Here is a 17,405-nt window from a genome sequence, read left to right as displayed (position 1 = left end):
CATGTTTCTCATTTAAAGGTTATGAATGGTCAACCACACTGAAAGCACTTATTATATCACACCAGGACTTTCAGCATTGTTGAAAATATATATAACAAACAAAATATGACAAATACCTCAGTATCAGTGAATAAGAAGGACATGATTATCAAAAAAATGTGAGAGAGGATTATATTCCAGACCAAACATTCAGAGGGGTCCACAACCTGCTATTTAAATGTCCCATCACTGATAGTGGGCAGAACGTATTCTCGGCTTGCACTGAATGGAAGGAGACTTTGACATGCTCCATTTCAGACACCGTTGCACATTTTACAGCTTTTACAAACTCGATGTTCAGAGTGGAGATTGTCCGGGGCCAGTAAACTCTTTTGGGTTTATTCAGATTTATTTCCCTGTTGCGTCTCCGTGTGTGGTGAATCTCTGAGCTCATTAAGAAGCATCTCCTCCATGCAACAACGGCTTTCTGAGATGATAATAACACAAACAGCTTTCTGAGCTTCCATCATAGTTATCTGCAGGTGGGTGATTATGTCCAGCCCACCGCAGGGCTTTGTCCGGTCTACCATAGTGACCCAAACTGATTTACACAACAAGAAGCTCCACATAAGAGATTAGAGGACTTTTCACTTAACACGGAGCGAGAAAACACTGGCTTTGTCTGAAGATAACAGATCAGCGAGAAACTAAATGTGTCCTTTGACAATAATATAATTAACTGTAATCACAGCTGCATTGGTGTCTTATGGGATTTTATCTCTAAGATATAATAAGTACAAGACGGCTTTTGTAGGCAACAGCTATATCTGCTGCTGCGTTTCAAATCACAGATTAACATTAAACTTCTCACACAACACAACGCACTGCTGATAATTAACTCTGTAAATTTGGTCGGGATGATTTTGCTGCCACATCACCCTCCCCTCATATGTGAGTTCAGCTGTTACCGACTGAAACAGGCTCCTCTGCAAGTATTTTGTTTTAAGTTTTAAATGAGTGACAGGCGGTAAAAATAGATCATATCTCAGTGTTATGTCGCAAGCTTTGATGAGCAGTTCTCAGCGTCTGAGTGCACGCAGCTAAAGTATCTGCCAGTATATCACTTCTGATTCCCAAAGCCACCATACGAATAGACAAGTCATACATCTCTTAATTTATGTAAGCATATTTTCCTTTGAACAAGGGAAACAATGCAGTGTTTTATGAGATAATTATGATTCCTGACTACAAGTTCCCTAGCAGCTGTGATGCACTTAGTGATTATTTATTGAATTCTCAAAACTCATTAAAGCTGCAACATCAATATTTTTATTTCTAATAAAAATGGATCAAATGACTGCGTAATGTGAAACAGATCGCTCGTAGTGATGAACTGACAAAGACTTATCACCAACTGCAGTTCCCCTTAGCTCTATTGACCTTTTTTAGCCTCTTTTAGCTCATTGTTTTGGTTTTACAGCCGACAAATTTCGTGTATTGATCGGTTCAGTCTCACTGCTTTTTTTAACCGTGTTTCCAGCAGCAGGCAGCTGTTTTCACTAAAAATTCACTGTACACTATCTGTCCAGCACCAAACCGCAGCCAGACAAAGTTAAGTGTCAAGCTGATGAACACAGTGGAACATTTAGCACCTAAACACAGAGCTAAAAAGGGAGTGAATATTAGATTACATCGGTCAGGTAGACACAAACGCAACTCCAAATGAATGGTAATGTTGTTGTGTGTCTAGTGGTTGAGTAAATAGCTGTTTACAGCTTGTCCTGCTGCCCCCATGTGGACAAGAAATCAGTTAAAGCAGCTTTAATTATAAAGCTGTTGGATAACAACATGGTGCCACATGGTCTGCTTGTTTACTGTCCATATTTAGAAGGATTGACTGAACAAATATAAAATTGACCTAATACACAGCACACACTGCTTTTGCTTTTATCCTATTATTTCTCTATTACGAGATCTGGTGTTTGTAGATATTTGTGCTCCGAGCTGTATTTGATTTCATTAATAAACCAACAGAATCTCAAACCTCTATGGGAGTGTCTATTTTTATCTTGCAGCATATTTCTCTAGAAAGCAGAGAGCAAAGGTTTCCCTCTCTTTCTGTCTCTCTCTCACTGTCTGACAGCGCCTCGTCTTGTCACATATATTCTTGGCCGGATCATCCTGCTCCATCGCTCTCAGTCCGCTGGGCTCCATGAAAACGGCCGTGAGCAAGCCGGCAAACGGGTGCAGGGAGCTTACGGGGTAACTACAGAGACAGGAGGGATGAGAGAGACGGACAGAGATGATGATGGAGAGCTGTTATTAGTTGTGGAAGGACACTAGACGACTTGGCCCACGCGACCCCTCTGGGTAGAGGCTCACTGGCTGGCTGTGATTAGAGTTAGGTGCTTGACAGACCTCCAGACAGTGAGAGGGAAAGAGGATGATGGGGGGGACAAGAGGTAAGCTCATCCCCTGACTGACCCTGGGACATTTTAAATCAAAATTTAAAGGCATAAAAAACTCATAATTGTTGCAATAACATAGACAAATGCATCTTTCCAAAGATATGTTCTTTTCTTCCAAGACAGACTGCTATTTTTCATCAACCAGAAATTCTCAGATGACCTAGTTAGAAGAGCACACTTGGGTGCACTGCAGAGAGGTTTTCAGAAAACTTTGTGCATTTTGAGAGATTTCATGGCAGCAAAGAACAAGAAAGAACACAAATCTATGTAGGGTTATGTGGGACTACACCCAGGATCTTGCTCAGCCTACTAGTTTGAAACAGTGGGTTAAGCACTTTATCCCTCAAACAGTCTGATGTGATAAGAGGGCAGCCTGTTCAGTCCTTTGTTCACCAGCTGAGAGATCGTGTTAGTCTCTGACAGCCGCTCTGAGATCACTGCTAGATGAGAGGTTAGCATATTTTTAGACGAGTGTTTCATGTGAGGAACCTTACTTCTTAATAATGAGGGTGCCCTTCTCCTGCGCCTATGTGACTCACAGATCAAACAGCGAAGAGCTGCAGACAAGCAGACTTACAAAGATCTGGATAAGGAAAACAGAGGACACCAGAAAAAAAAAAGAAGAAAAAGGGGACCCAGAATGTGAAGTTGGGAAGGAAATGTGGTGATATGCAAAATATAAATTAAATAAATGAAGCTGAACGTAACAGCAAAAGGGAAACAAACAGAAGGAAGAGAGCCCGAGTTTTTAGTTCAGTGCTGGAAGTCAAAGAACAACATTATGGTTAGAGGAGGAGAAACCAAATTATTATAATAGTATCAAGGAGGGCCATACCATTGAGAATACCAAGGTCATGTCCTTTGTATCTATGGGGACTTTAATGGCCTCAGGAGGAGTTTACATATAATTACATCAATAGTAGATTACAAATGATAAGTTTTAAAGGCTAAACATGATTTATTTTTACTTAAACATATTTAAATTTGACTGTTTCTGGAAAAATACAAATACTCTTTCAAATCATTTATCTTCAAATGTGAAGTGTTTGTTATTTAAAGTGCAGTCAGTCCTGGTCTGTGTTGCTTTTCATAATAAACCTATGAGTAGAATACATGGCCTTTTAAGCAGCTAAGATTTATTCAGTTTTTAAAGGGCAACATTAAAATGACTTCACCATTTCAGACTATATGAACTATTGATCTTTCAGGTCAGCCTACAGTGTAGACCACTGCATCAACACAACAGACATAAATAGTCCTGCAACACTGTAAATTACACATCGTTATGTACCTCTCTACTATAACAAACAGCTACCTCAGCTACTCTTTTTATTTTTGTGCCTAACTTCTCACATTCCTGATATCATTCTTCTCTTGTTACCTCTTTTCTGGTGTGGTGTCGTTTTCTTTGCTTGCTGGCGCTTCCTGTAGATCTGGGAGGTTGGCAAAGTCGTCCTGTTCAGCCAGCCCGATTGCTAGAGACAGAACAACCATCTTCCCCTCACTGGACACACAGACAAATGGGACATCACAAATAGGGACAAATAGGCATGGGGACATACACGCACACACACATACACACTCAAACACACACACACATACAGGCAGTGACAGAAACACAGCAACACACGCAGCACACATTCATTTCACGTACAAAGAGAGAGTGGGAGAGAGGTCGTTTCATTTTAACCAACGCTCAGTCAACACTTTACATTGCAGTGCATCTGGACCTGACCTGTGTGCTATGGAGTGAGTTGAGAATAAAACACTTTAGTAACACTTTACTGCATGCATTTCTGGCCATTTTATAAACAAAGTATTTAACTGTTTATTCTTTTGGCCGATTTAATGTTAATATCATTGAACATTATCACTTTCAAAACATGGAATACATTTGATTTTGTTGGTTTATTGTATGTGCACAACAAAGGAGGCAACTTACAGAATATGGTTTTGTATTTCACTGCACGACAAATTTTAATGGGAGTTTTCCTTTCTGTCCCTTTTATTCAATATGTGACGTGTGGACTGGCACCAAAATGACCTCTGAAGTGCATATCTCAACATTTATGCACATTATGTGAAGGTTAAAGGCAACTAGTATGTATGAAAATAAACTTTTAAGTAATCCAAAGTTAGCAAGCTTTTATGTGGGGGCTAGATTCATATAAAGAGAAAACATAATCTCCCATTGCCAGTGGGGTCCTGTCTGGAAAATTATTTCTCTTTTCTTGTATTAGCAAATTAGACTACATTAAAGGTCTGAAGAAAATAGATCTGTTGTCACTGAAAGAAGATCTAAAGACTGTTTTTTTCCCCATTTACCATTCCCTTATCCAACTCTGTGAGGTTGAGAGCATGCTATTAAAAGCCACCCAGCCTTTGAATTTCTACAAAGTCTTAGTCTCACATTTTGAATAATGTGAAATGTGACAATGATTACTTAATGTATTGTGTGCTGTAGCATTAGCATGAGCACTTTCCACTGGAGAAACAGATGATTTTGGTGCCAATTTATTTGTCACATGCTGGGTTGATTCTTTATTTAGTTCTTTAACGTTGACATGATGCTGTATGGATCATATTACTGCATGCATTCCTAATATCTATTGTTTTATAGCATAATGTTTCTAATTAAAATACAGGGGATGATACAAGTGGTATTCATCATGGGCCAACCTTTTATATATAACCTGTTAGAAACATCCATCAGGAGCTTTTTCTAAAAATTCATTGATGATGCATCATATAATCTCATATAACCTGTGTGTTCGTACAAGTACGGGGATGCATTCAATTTCTTATGGGTTTTTTTTTAATCCACTGTTGATATGGTGGTCATAGAAATGTGTTTCTGCATCATTAGCAGAAAGGCTGAGAACCACTGATGCCTCCATGGCTTTATCATCTTCTGTTATCTGTTTCCTAGAAAAATAAATGTGTAAAAAAATAGAAAAGCAAAAACCTGAAAGAAAGCTTTTGGATTGTCTCAGAGAAAAAAATAGAGGCAATTGAAATGACAGGCAGAAAAAAAAACATGGAAGAAAAAGCGAAAGAAATCCATGAAGATTGAGGTGGCCTTAACGAAAACCTGCAACAAAGAAACACATCACATTGATTTTCAGCAGTTATTCTCCCTCTAAACATGCCCGAAGTCATTTAAATTATGTCTTACTGAAGTATGCTGCACTGTGAATTCACGAGGCCATAAAAACAGTGACCTTGACAAATGAACATTTGCCCACAACTAACCTTGTAACTCACAGTCACAAAATAACAACCCACAAGTGAGCATATATTGTGCACTATTCTGGCTTCTCATACTTTCTTCTCTGCCTCTACCATGCTCTTTTCTTCTTTATATAGCCTCTAACGTAGCGTGCTGATCCAAGGACAACCTTTATGTATTTTCTTTACCACAGTCATTTCTTAAAGGACAATTCCAACTTGATTTCGCTCATTTCTTACTTCTCTTAAAATTGATTTTAAGGCATAATTTATAAATATATATATTTTGTGGATTAGTGGCTTACTTTGTTTTGAAAGTTGGCTTGACCAGGTTATGAATGACAGAAGATGGGTCCTGATGTAATCACAGAGAACTTTAATAACTACTCAAACATTTCATTTTTAGCAGAAAACAAATTGAGGAATGGCTGTTGTTGTTGCGTTCCTGAAACAGTGATCTTCTTTCAAAAGGTAAAAGGTTGAAATCCTGCAACGTTGAGCCAGACACTACAGCAGAACAGAATACAAATGTGGAATTGTGCACAAAGCCAAGTATAAACAAATATCAATAGGATCAAAATATTTGAAAAAGAACTGAATCTTATGTCATCCTTTTTTTGTCTGTATGGTATTTTTTTTTTATCAGTTTCTCCCAGTTCCCCTTTGATCATCTTCCTCTCATCTCTCCATATCTCACACTTCTGATCTGTTTTCCCTGCCTGCATGCGCTCTCTGTAGTGCATTCCCTTCTTAACAAGACGCCGTTTGTTGAAGCAATATCGACAACCGGAGGAACACATTAGCACTTAAGAGACAGCGGACCACTGGGGATGTGTAAACAGTAACAACACGAGGCTCGTCGATAAGGTGAATGGATCTGTATAGATGACCAAAAAAAGACACGCGCACTCCAACCGGAGGGTGCTGAAATCATTACCACCTACACCAGCTCTATTGATCTGAAATGTGAGCGGGGTGGCTCAGTCACACACTGTGTGACAGCCATGGACACACGTGGAAGGTGAAGCTGCTGCATTTGGCTGTTCATACCACACTGATCACAAAGGCATGATATTTCCCCCCCCCCCCCCGGGTCAACAACTGACGTGTTTGGTCCAGTGAGATTCATGAGGACGGAGATGATGGGCGATGCCACCTCCTTATGTATATGCCCAGCCTTATCTCAATGATGATTCACATAGGCAGGGAGGTTACTGGCCTGGAGACACTGTTAATGGGAAGACACGCAAAAAAAAAGGACAGGAGTGTAGAGCTGTGTGTGTGGTTGTATGTGCGTGGTCAGGAGGGGAGGTGGGGCGTTTACATGAGGCTGCTTTGTAGAGCACATCATCTGCGATCTATCATTCACGTCAAGCGGAGGAGGAGGAGGAGGAGCCCTCTTCGTGCTCGGTATCTCAAACAATCAGTAGCCTTCGCACACCAGCAGCCCTCCTACACACTAGTGGATGCATCGGAAAATCATTGGTGTCGTAAAAGCTGTAATGAGCTTTGCTAACTGTAGGTTTTGTCTAGATGTCTAATTGTTGTCAGCATATGTTGCAAAAACTCTCTAGTATGTAGACAGTGACAGTGGTTTGTTTCACTATTATGCCTGCTGTATTTTTATTCAATCTCTGTTTAGCAATTAGTATTTTAGCAACTTCCCAATGCTGCCCAGCTGTTTAAGCCATTTTATACCTCCTCCACGGTGATGGTAACAATTGATCACTGTTGTGGTGCCATGAATCTTGACACAGAAGAGCCACATAGAGTGTAATAACCTTTCAACAGTCAGGTTTTATGAAACCTTTTTAAATCCGGTTAGATAAAGTCATTCATGCACATTGGACAAGTTAAAAAACAGTTGATTTTCTTAAGACTTTTCTTAAAACTAACTGGAGTTACTAGGTATTTGCAATATATACAATACACTATACAATAATATTCAGATGTTAAATACACCTCTGCATTCAGCGGTGGCAATAAAGTTGAAACACCTCTTTAAAACAGTTTCAAACTTACATAAGGTGGGATTTATTGCAGGAGTGTAATACAACTGCGATACTTTCATGTACCTAATGAACTGGCAAGTGAGTCAAGATAACCTGAAAACCTAAAAATTAAAATTATCACCAGAATGTAATGCACACTATAACACTGATAATAACAGCAGCATTCATTCAACGGTGTCTTCTGTCAAGCTTTCCTGATGTAACATCTTACTTCATGTAGAAAACTTCATGACACTTACAAGAATGACTTGACGTCCAGCCCTCTGTTGCGGATCTGCTCCACCATGTGATCCCAGCTGCCAGGATTTGACCTTGATCGGCCTGCCCCTGCTCCTCTGTACCGGGAGGCTCCAGCCGGGCTCCCCCGGACCCCACGCGGGCCCCCACGGTGGCCCCCGCCGCCTGGGCCTGTGTGCAGCTGGCCCAGGCTTTGTGAGGTGACTGGGGGGTCGTTAGGACCCGGAGGGGGCTGGTGAGTGAGTGGCTGTTGGAGGCTCTGCTGCCGGACCAGGGGCCGAGGGCGCGCCACAGCCGAGGACGGGATGTGCTCCAGGGTGGAAGCAGACGAGAGGGATGCGTCCCCAAAACTGAGCAGACACATGGGAGCACCGAGGAAAGAGATGGATACAACAAGGAAGACATCGAAGTTAGAGATAGCACGAGGGATGCAGGACAGGGGAGGTCGTTTTGAGAGGATTTAGACAAGATGAAAGTATGAAAAATAAATTTGGTAACACATGATCGTGTTGATATCAAAAAAGAAGGCGTAGAGGATAAAAATGGCAAAAACATATATAGATACAGCACAGATTGAAATGTGTTCACAGTGAATATCAAAGGCAGAGAGGATCAAGAGAGAACAAACAACAAAGACGATCAGTGAAAGAGGAAGAGAAAGAAGAAGTTGTTGTCAGAAAGCTTTAGACATCTGTATGAAAACAACTGCAGAATTGTGTGACAGTGTTTGAGTGAGTGGATGGGCTGGCATGCAAAGTGTAAGCATTCAATTATTCTTCTCCAAACTGGTGTCAAAACAAACCTCTGCCTAAGTGGAATTAAATTCAAGCTGAAGTTTAAGTATCATCGCCACTTAACTTAAGTCTCTGTTCTCCATCTGCAGCGCTAAATTGTTTCTGTACGTTACCTCTCTCCCTAATTAGCCTTGACCTACTTCTACCTTCTTGCCTTGCTGCCTCTTGCTTCCTCCAGTCTTTCTATAACGTCCTGTCTGCTCCTGATATGTTTTCCCTTTCCCACTCTTCCCTTTACCTTTGTGCCTCTGAGCTCAACTGCTCTCCATCTCCTCTGTCCATTCATCTTTTCTACACCCTCAGCCCACACATCAATCTGTCTCCACACCACCTCCAATCACTGTTCTTTAAGTCTCTCCCTCTAATTACCGGTCTGCTACTCTTACAATCATGTAATAGTGCTTCACCCCTTATCCTCCCTTCAATCACTTCCCTGCCTGATAACTGTAAGCTCGTGCTAAACAGCCCTGTCTGAAGCTAATGCTGTGAGGGAGGATTTACTGCCTGGACTTGAGTTGCTTTAGCGGCTCTCTTCAGTATTAACTCGGCTCTAACTCTGCTGGAGAGCCAGGAGACAAGCCCCCCGAGGAGCAGAGCAATGCTGGATCAAGTAAATACAAGACAGAAGCTCATATACATGCACTCATGCATGCACGCTTTTTCTCACACTCACATATTGCACGCCATTAGGTCTTTCCTGAGGAAAGGCTTTGATGAGAAAGTTTATTTACTTCTGCATAATGTTTTAACTGAATACATGTGAATTAATGTATATAAGGTTTCTGTTGAGCAGACCTGTTATAGAGTTTTGAAGTGGGAGGAGATATTTTTGAGCATTTAGGGTTCCAGAAGTAAAAGTCTTGTTTATTTTCTGCAAAAACAACGTTGGGCAGCTGTTAGTTGGATCGCTTCCAAGGCTCGCATGAACCTCAAGTTTGAATCATCAGTACAAAAGATGAGCAACTGCATTCAAAAGAGATCTGATTCTTTGATAAAAAGTCAAAGAGGCACGCATGTGTACATAAAAACCTAACTGGAGAAGTTAGCTATGACTTCTATGGCGCGTTTCCATGAGAAATATCTAATCAAGGAGCTTAAAGCTTTTATGTGCGCAGCTAACAGCAAGTGCAAGCTAAGGACTACACTTTTGAAAAATATCGTCTTTCATACAGAGTGGCACAAAATCTTTAAATCTTTAATTGTCTTTTTCTATCACTGATGGCGGTGTGCACTTACATCGGGAGCTGACTCAATTCATCTTCATGCTCAAATAAGTTGAAACATTATATAGTTTCAACTTATTAATTGGCAATAATTAAAAAAAGAAATCTTGAACCTCAGAACTAAATGAAATACAGAAATAGTCAGGAAGATATATTAACTATTTTTGATTTAACCTTTCTTTGTGAACTTATTTGAGTTTGATTGAAATAAAGATTGTAAGGCCTCCATGTTCAACCCTCGGCCCTATCAATGGCCTTTTCTGCTTGGTCCCTGACACCCAACAACAATTATTTTTTACAGTGTAATATGTGGTATATACAGTACGTCTGGCTTTTCCCTCCACATGATGTATCGTTCCTCTGGTGAAATCAGAGGCTTGTCATGAGCAATGTGGACTGGCGGACAGAGGTGAAATGAAATGTTAGAAAAACAAAAGGAAAATGCAGCAAAGCGTAACAACACATTACAAAGAAACTTTTGTTATTTGAACATCTGAACATATAAACCAAACGCTGCAGCTATTGTACAGTCAAGTGTAGATGTGAAGAATAAATAAAAAGGTCAATAGAAAGCTCTATATTGCATGTTATCATAACTGACACTGGATGAATCAATACATCTGGCTGGAATCATGGTGGCATTAGGCCCAACATCTGGGAGCCGGTCCATGTGCTAATAAATGTCGCCTGTTCAGTGTCATACATTTGGCAAAGAATTTACCCTCTACAACAGGCTCTACAACACAGACTCCATTCCTCACAGTGCTTTCCTCGATTGTTGTATCTACTTATTGTGCTTTCAGGTACTGTACATCTTTATTGTCTTCTTGTCTGTTCGGCAGTCATTCATATTCCCCAAGCATGAGCGCTCTTCATCTGCTGTATCCTATTACTTGACTTAGACGGCTATTTTCACATTTCTTCTTGCTTGAAAGTCAATTAAGATGACTATAAACCTTGAATGATTTTGTAATTAAGGAAGAGTGAAGAGGGTGAAAAACAAGGAGACAGACTCAGAGCGAGAAAAAATGTACCAACAGTGAAGACTGAAAGAGAGAGAGAGAGAGAGTGAGGGGGGGGCGGAGAGGGGTAGAGGTAAATGCCCAAAAATAGAAACCAATTCCAGAGAAGAAATGGAAATACAGGTAGATCTGAAAGGAGGAGTAAAAAGGGAGCAAAACAGAAGAGTGACAGGTGAGCCCAAAAATTCTATTGCAGGTCTGATTGTCATGTTGTTAAAAATCCACAAGAGAGATTTACTTCAGTCAAACGTTCCCAATGTTTCATTCATTATGTGTGGAGGCAGTTTCTAATGTCTGCAGTCCAACCAAGAAGCAAATGTCAAATCTGAAGGCCGAGTTTTGCTCTATTGTTTCTAATCACTCTACTGTATCATAACAAGGACACACAATATTAGAAATACAGAGACCTTAGATTTATCATTACAAAATCATGCAGCTTTCACCAATCACCATTTGTTTAAGCATTTCCACATGCAACTCATTTATATGGGACTGATTATTATTTGAATACAGAGCATTTATACAGATGATAATGGCATCTAGGCTCTGATCTTATCACTGTTTGTGAGCACATCTGGAACTGATGACAACAAACCCTTGAGTTATTTATGCTCAGTGTTTGTCTTCAGCCATTTTGCTCTGGGAACGTGGTGTTACTATAGGATTATGTGATTTGCGATCAGCTGCCCAAAGATTTTTGTGAAAAGAGCTTGACTAAACCATGTGGACTAGAGCCTCACTCATTAGTATTACTGTATTAAATCTAGCATGTCTCGAGTAGATATTGTTTTGGGTTTTTTTTTGAGGGGACACAAGCTAAAAAGGTTTGTAACCACTCGACTAGAGTATTAATAGCATCCATTTCAAATGTCAAGGAGTCATTTGGGTTCATTAGAAAAAAGATCACTTAATTAAGATTAATTGAGATTAAGATAAACTACCTATAGTAAAGTTTGTGGTTACCCACTATTCTTGACAATACTTATATATATATATATATATATCACATGATGTTCATAGAGTTGCAAAGTGAGAGGAGTCGTTGGTTTGCTGGTGTTTTTCACAAGTCTGTATTCATTTCAAATGTTTCTTCTATCCTCAATTTTACTGAACAAAGAAAGACGGTAATGTAACAATCCTATAGGTTTATGTTGTGGCACCAGTTTTTATTATTTCAACTTTGTTTCTGAAAAATCATGCTTTGACCGTCATTTTGGGTCTAAATCCTACAGTCCTAGTTAACGCAGTCCTCCATGCACACAGACTTGTACCTTCGACTTTTTATCAAAGAACCAAATATTTTCTAATGCTGATGGTTAGACCGGGAGAGCTTCCTGCTGATCCGAGCCGTAGAAATGCTCAACCTGTGAGTCACGTAACATTGTCTATAAGAAAAATTAATGGGACTTTTACTTCTGGAACAAGGGGTGCCCAAAATAGCTCCTCCCACTTCGCAACTCAATTATCAATCAGTGTTGTTTACACTATCAGCTGATCATGTTGAATAGCTACTGGCTACAGTATTAACCAACAGAATGTGTGATTGCTACTAGCAATTTGATCTTGATCTGTTGTTCAAACCTAATTGCAAAAACAATGCGCACTCTCAGCTGTTTGCAGTGAACTTTGGTTAGAATTAAGCTGCACTGAACCACGTTATGGGAAAGGATTTAATTTGTATCACTGGCCTAATACAACTGCCCTCCTGCTGTTTATTCAACAACGCACTCTGAATTTAAAAAGCTGTAGCGCCATTTTTTTCTGTGAACATCTGTTTCGTTTGAAGTTCTCAAAACTGTCACAGCCTTCAGTAAATTGGAGCCTGCAGAGGAACAGTATGATTGTGTGGATTCACTTTGTCTCAGACTGTCCTGACATCAGCTGGTGGAAGGTTGAGAGCTGACATAAAAATGGTATTTATGATTGACAAAGCTCTCTGTAGTCAAGAGACTTCAACCAAGTGTTACTCATGCATCACAGGTACACTCTTCCAGGCCTGCCTTACATTATCTTCATCTACATGGTGTCAAAAATAGCTTCTGTTGTTGTCCATCTTGGATTGTACATGCAACAATGCCATTCATGATGTTTTTCCAAACTCACACTCTACCTTGGTATCCACACCATGCTGTTGTTGTGCCCACTGTAGCCCCTCATGCGTGCCCCCTGTCACCATGCGCCACTCACTTGCTAAACCGCAGGCCTCCGGCATGCATGTGGCTCTGGACCGTCTGCCAGCGCCCGGCCTTGCTGCCCCCCGTCACCATGCTCCGAACGCTGTCACTGCGACTGGGCCCCGCCCCAGTCCCAGAGCAAGCACCACCCCCGCTGTCACTGGCCCCCGGCGAGGGTCCAGCACCGCCCTGCCCACCCTTATCCACGGCCCCACTGGGAGGAACAGTGGGATGGACCGGAGACAAAGAAACACGGACAGACAGAAAGAAAGGACCAGGAGAGGATAAAAAGAAGAGAGAGAGAGAGAGAGAGACGGACAGACGAGAGACAGACGCACAGGGCCGGACAGCAAAAGAATCATGAGTAAAGTTAGTCAAACCGGTGAGCAAGACACTTTGTGAGCTCTCAATCCAGCCACAAGTGTCCAGTATACAACAGAAACCTGGAGCAGCCGCTGCTGGTCAGCCAGGCAAACCACAATGAAGAGGTCTGAGCTGAGAATACAGTTGTTTTTTCAGTGGACACTTGACTGAGACAAAAACATATCTTCCAACTACAACAGACCTGTTCAAAACGGCACAGAACTGATGGCGAACGTATTACTTTACTCGCTGTATTACAAAGCCCAATTCAGTCATATAGTGCAAAATACTCGCAAAATAGTTTAAATACATTACTTATAAAGAACTATTTCTTTGAGGAACATTTGAGGTGAGAAATAAGCCTCAGAGTTTCAGGAGTTTGGAGATGCAGCAGGTTTGCCCCATTTCACTCCACACAGGGGACAGCAATGACCAATCTGCTGGCTCTGTGAATTGGGCATAATAGCTGAGTAATGATGCAAATGCATCATCTTCAGATTTTAACACTGCAGACGAACAGAACACTAATGTCTCTGTAATCTCACAGCGGCTCACCTGCAGCTCATGATGAAAAACAAAAGCACTTTTATCTAATGAGTTTGTGTAAAATGTTTCCAGAGTAAAACTCTTGCCACCGAAACCCACCCCGGCTGACCTCGACTCGGACGTCACAGAGACGAGTACAGACAGAACGTCGACTTCAGCACAGGGACCTTCCACTGACTGAGGACAAACCACACAACACACAGCTGCACACCAGGACGATGCCTTCAACAACATTTAGACATTAAGTGCAGGCTGACGGTAAAATGAATGATTTCTCACTGAACAATGAGACATTCTCTGGCTACCTGGGCCACTGTTGTGATTCATTTCTCTACCGCACTTTTATTTCCTTTATAGAAGTTTGGGGAAAGTATTACTGCACTGTAACAACACTGTAATTTTGGTAATTTGGTTATTGTTTATTGTCTAATTGTATTTTATTAAATTAAATTTTATTCATCTCATTTTATTCTATGTTCATTGTTTTTAAATGTTGTCGAAATGCATTTCTTCACTATGTAGAGCACTTTGAATTGAATCTGAGTTTGAAAGAATAAACAAACTTGCCTTGCTGGCCTAAAAGCATCATTATTTCGGCAGAAAGGAGTAAGACATAGTTTGCTCACTGATCTGCATCACACATCTCAGAAATGCCACTATCCTCAGCCTACTAAATGCCACTCAAATATAAATTATCTCAATAACATAATGCAATGCCAGCCGAACAATCGCTGCTGATTTAACAATAGCTTCAACATCGCTGCACAGATACAGAGTGACTGATAACGCTGCAGTTTCAAAAGAGTCAAGTGAGTTGTAATTAGAAAGGATAAGAATAAACAGGTTCACTTAATGCCTCAGTGACGTCTGCGATGCATCTAAATGATGGAATGGAGCTTGATATGAAACAGACGTTTTACCATCCAAACACTTAATTGCTGTACTGTAACCGACAGAGACTGTGTGACTATTTTTGGAAAAGGGCTCAGTAGACCAGACTCAGGAGGGCTATCAGGCAGCCGTGAAGCACTTACAGTACTATGAGTGATAGTGGGAGTAGTGACAACAAATGAGCAGAAAACACAGAGCGAGTGGAGGAAGAGGTGAGAGGAGTAAAAACACATAACGACTTCACGCGCACACAAAAAAACCCACCAACAACAACAAAACAGCAAAAAAAGTAGAACAGAAACCACCCCATTAAAAGTTCGGTTGAACATTTTGGGAAATACGCTTCTTCGCCTTTTGGCAGAGAGTTAGACAAGAAGATTGGTACCACTCTCATATCTGTTAAATATAAAGCTACAGCCAGCCGCCAGTTAGCTTAGCTTTGCACAAAGACAAAGATATATGAGGAAATACTTTTTAAACTCACCAATTAGCATGTTTTATCTGGTTTGTTTAATCTGTACGAAAAAACAAAGTCTAAAAACAACAATTCACCGTTTGTCAGGTTTGGTTGGACTATTTCTTGGCCAGACGCAGTCACCCCCTGGAGCCTCTGCTAGTTGCTTGGCAACAACAACAGCAAATTGTCGTTTATACACTTTTTGTGCGGATTAAACAAACCAGATATAACGTGTTATTCAGTGGGCTTAGTTGTGCGGGTCGGAAGGGTATTGTTACCTTTGGACAAAGCCAGGCTAGCTGTTTCCATTCTTTATGCTAAGCTAAGTTAAGCTAACCATCTCCAGGCTGTAGCTTCATATTTAACGAAACAGAAAAGTGGTGTTGATCTTCTCATCTAACTCTCTGAAAAGAAAGCAAATAAGCATAGTTCCCAAAATGTTAAACTATTCATTTGAACTAACCCATTCAAAGATTAAAAAAAAATAAAATAAAAATAAAAAACAGTCAACCCTCTGTGGAAACCCTAATGGCTTAGCTAAGTATACATTTAAGTGTGCTACAGTACCCTGAGAGGCAGATTTGAATACTTGGAGTCGAGAGGCAGGGTTGTACAAAAGGGGAAAAGGTTCAGGTGAAACAGTGAGATCTGCACCCTGAGGGTTGTCCGTCTCCATGGTAACACTCCATGGGCTGCAGGTGAGAGGTAAAGAGGGTCTGATGAGGCTAGCAGGGCTGTAGGGAATGGGGCTATCAAACCTTTCTCTTGTACACCGTGTACACCGTGCGGAAGCAAAATAAAATGTTATTTCCCAAATTTAATGTCCTGTGTTTTGAGTTTGACTGTAACAGCCAGATAGGACCCCAAAGGGAGGGCCTCCAACATACATTTGATTCTCTCTGGAAAAAATTTATGATTTAAAGCCTGTCTTCTGTTTTCTGATAGGATATATCCATTAATTTCGTATGGCTGTTGGCAGGCAGAAACACTGTCTGTCTATCTAAGAAGTGACCATTTGGAAAATGGTTGTAATTTCTGTCAATGTTAGGGCAGTCCTAGGAATCACAGTACTATTGAGGGATGGTGCTGCACATCTCTATCAGGTGCTGCATGGCCAGCAGTGCATACTAAACACCATCTCGCTGTGGACATGCCTGAAAGCAAAAACATGAGGATTACCAGGGATGAGAGGAGACTTCTGTTTAAAGATATGTGGCCAGACAGCATTACATAATGAGGCTTTCTGGCCCCCTTTAGGCTATTAAATACAACCTTTTCACTGCTCAGAGTGATATATTGATCAATCTTTGGCTTTGATTCTGAGTATCTTTTGTTTTATTTGTCAGGTACTTATGCACACAAACTGCCAAACACTACACTTAAAATTTAGTGTGCAAAGCAAATCTCTACTCTGCTAATGTCCAATTTTTATTATATGAACTGCTCATAGAGCTTTGTGGCAGTTTTCCAAGGTGCACACAAGCCCCTGTTCATTACAGCCCTGCCCAGATAGAGGGGTCCCTTACCAGCCATGACTGAGACTCACTTGGGCGTGAGGCGAGGGTCTCCGTAGGGTGCATAGGGAGACATGTTTAAGAGGAACTCCTTGGGTGGGTAGGAGCTCCACCTCTGTTGCACATTGCTGCTGTCGTTGTTATTCCAAAAGTCTCTGTCTAGATCACTGTGGCCAGAGAGAGAGAGACAGAGATGTAAGACAGCTAAGAACAACAATCAAAGGCAGTTATAAAGAAGAATAACATGAAGCAAGTGAAAAGTTAGAATACTGTCTCATAAATCTAAAGGTCAGAGAGTGTTAATAGGAAAACATGCCAGTGTCAATGCTTATAAAGTTATATTCTAAAACATAACTATACTATATTAGTTGCACAAACATAGAGAGTTGAGGTGTAACATTACATTCACGGTTCCACAGGATAAAAGGGAGGTTTAAGGCAAGTCTGTAGTAATTTGCATGTCCAAAAGACAACAAAACTTTTCCAAAAAAACACCC

General features: G+C 40.8%; 1 protein-coding gene across 1 annotated transcript in view; it reads right to left on the bottom strand.

Moving 5' to 3' along the window:
• Positions 1-17,405, bottom strand: part of syt7b (synaptotagmin VIIb) — a 71,252-nt gene that overhangs the window by 16,478 nt on the left and 37,369 nt on the right. The window contains exons 5-7 of the mRNA XM_070906024.1: positions 16,941-17,075; positions 7,927-8,274; positions 3,829-3,951 (exon numbers count right to left, since the gene is read on the bottom strand). Of these exons, the coding sequence (XP_070762125.1) occupies positions 3,829-3,951; positions 7,927-8,274; positions 16,941-17,075 (606 nt within the window). The remainder of the gene's footprint in view (positions 1-3,828; positions 3,952-7,926; positions 8,275-16,940; positions 17,076-17,405) is intronic.

Source organism: Enoplosus armatus, chromosome 1, assembly GCF_043641665.1.
Source record: "Enoplosus armatus isolate fEnoArm2 chromosome 1, fEnoArm2.hap1, whole genome shotgun sequence".
Lineage (NCBI taxonomy): Eukaryota > Metazoa > Chordata > Actinopteri > Centrarchiformes > Enoplosidae > Enoplosus > Enoplosus armatus.
The sequence above is the reverse complement of the archived record's forward strand: the minus strand, read 5'-3'. Positions and strand labels throughout refer to the sequence as shown.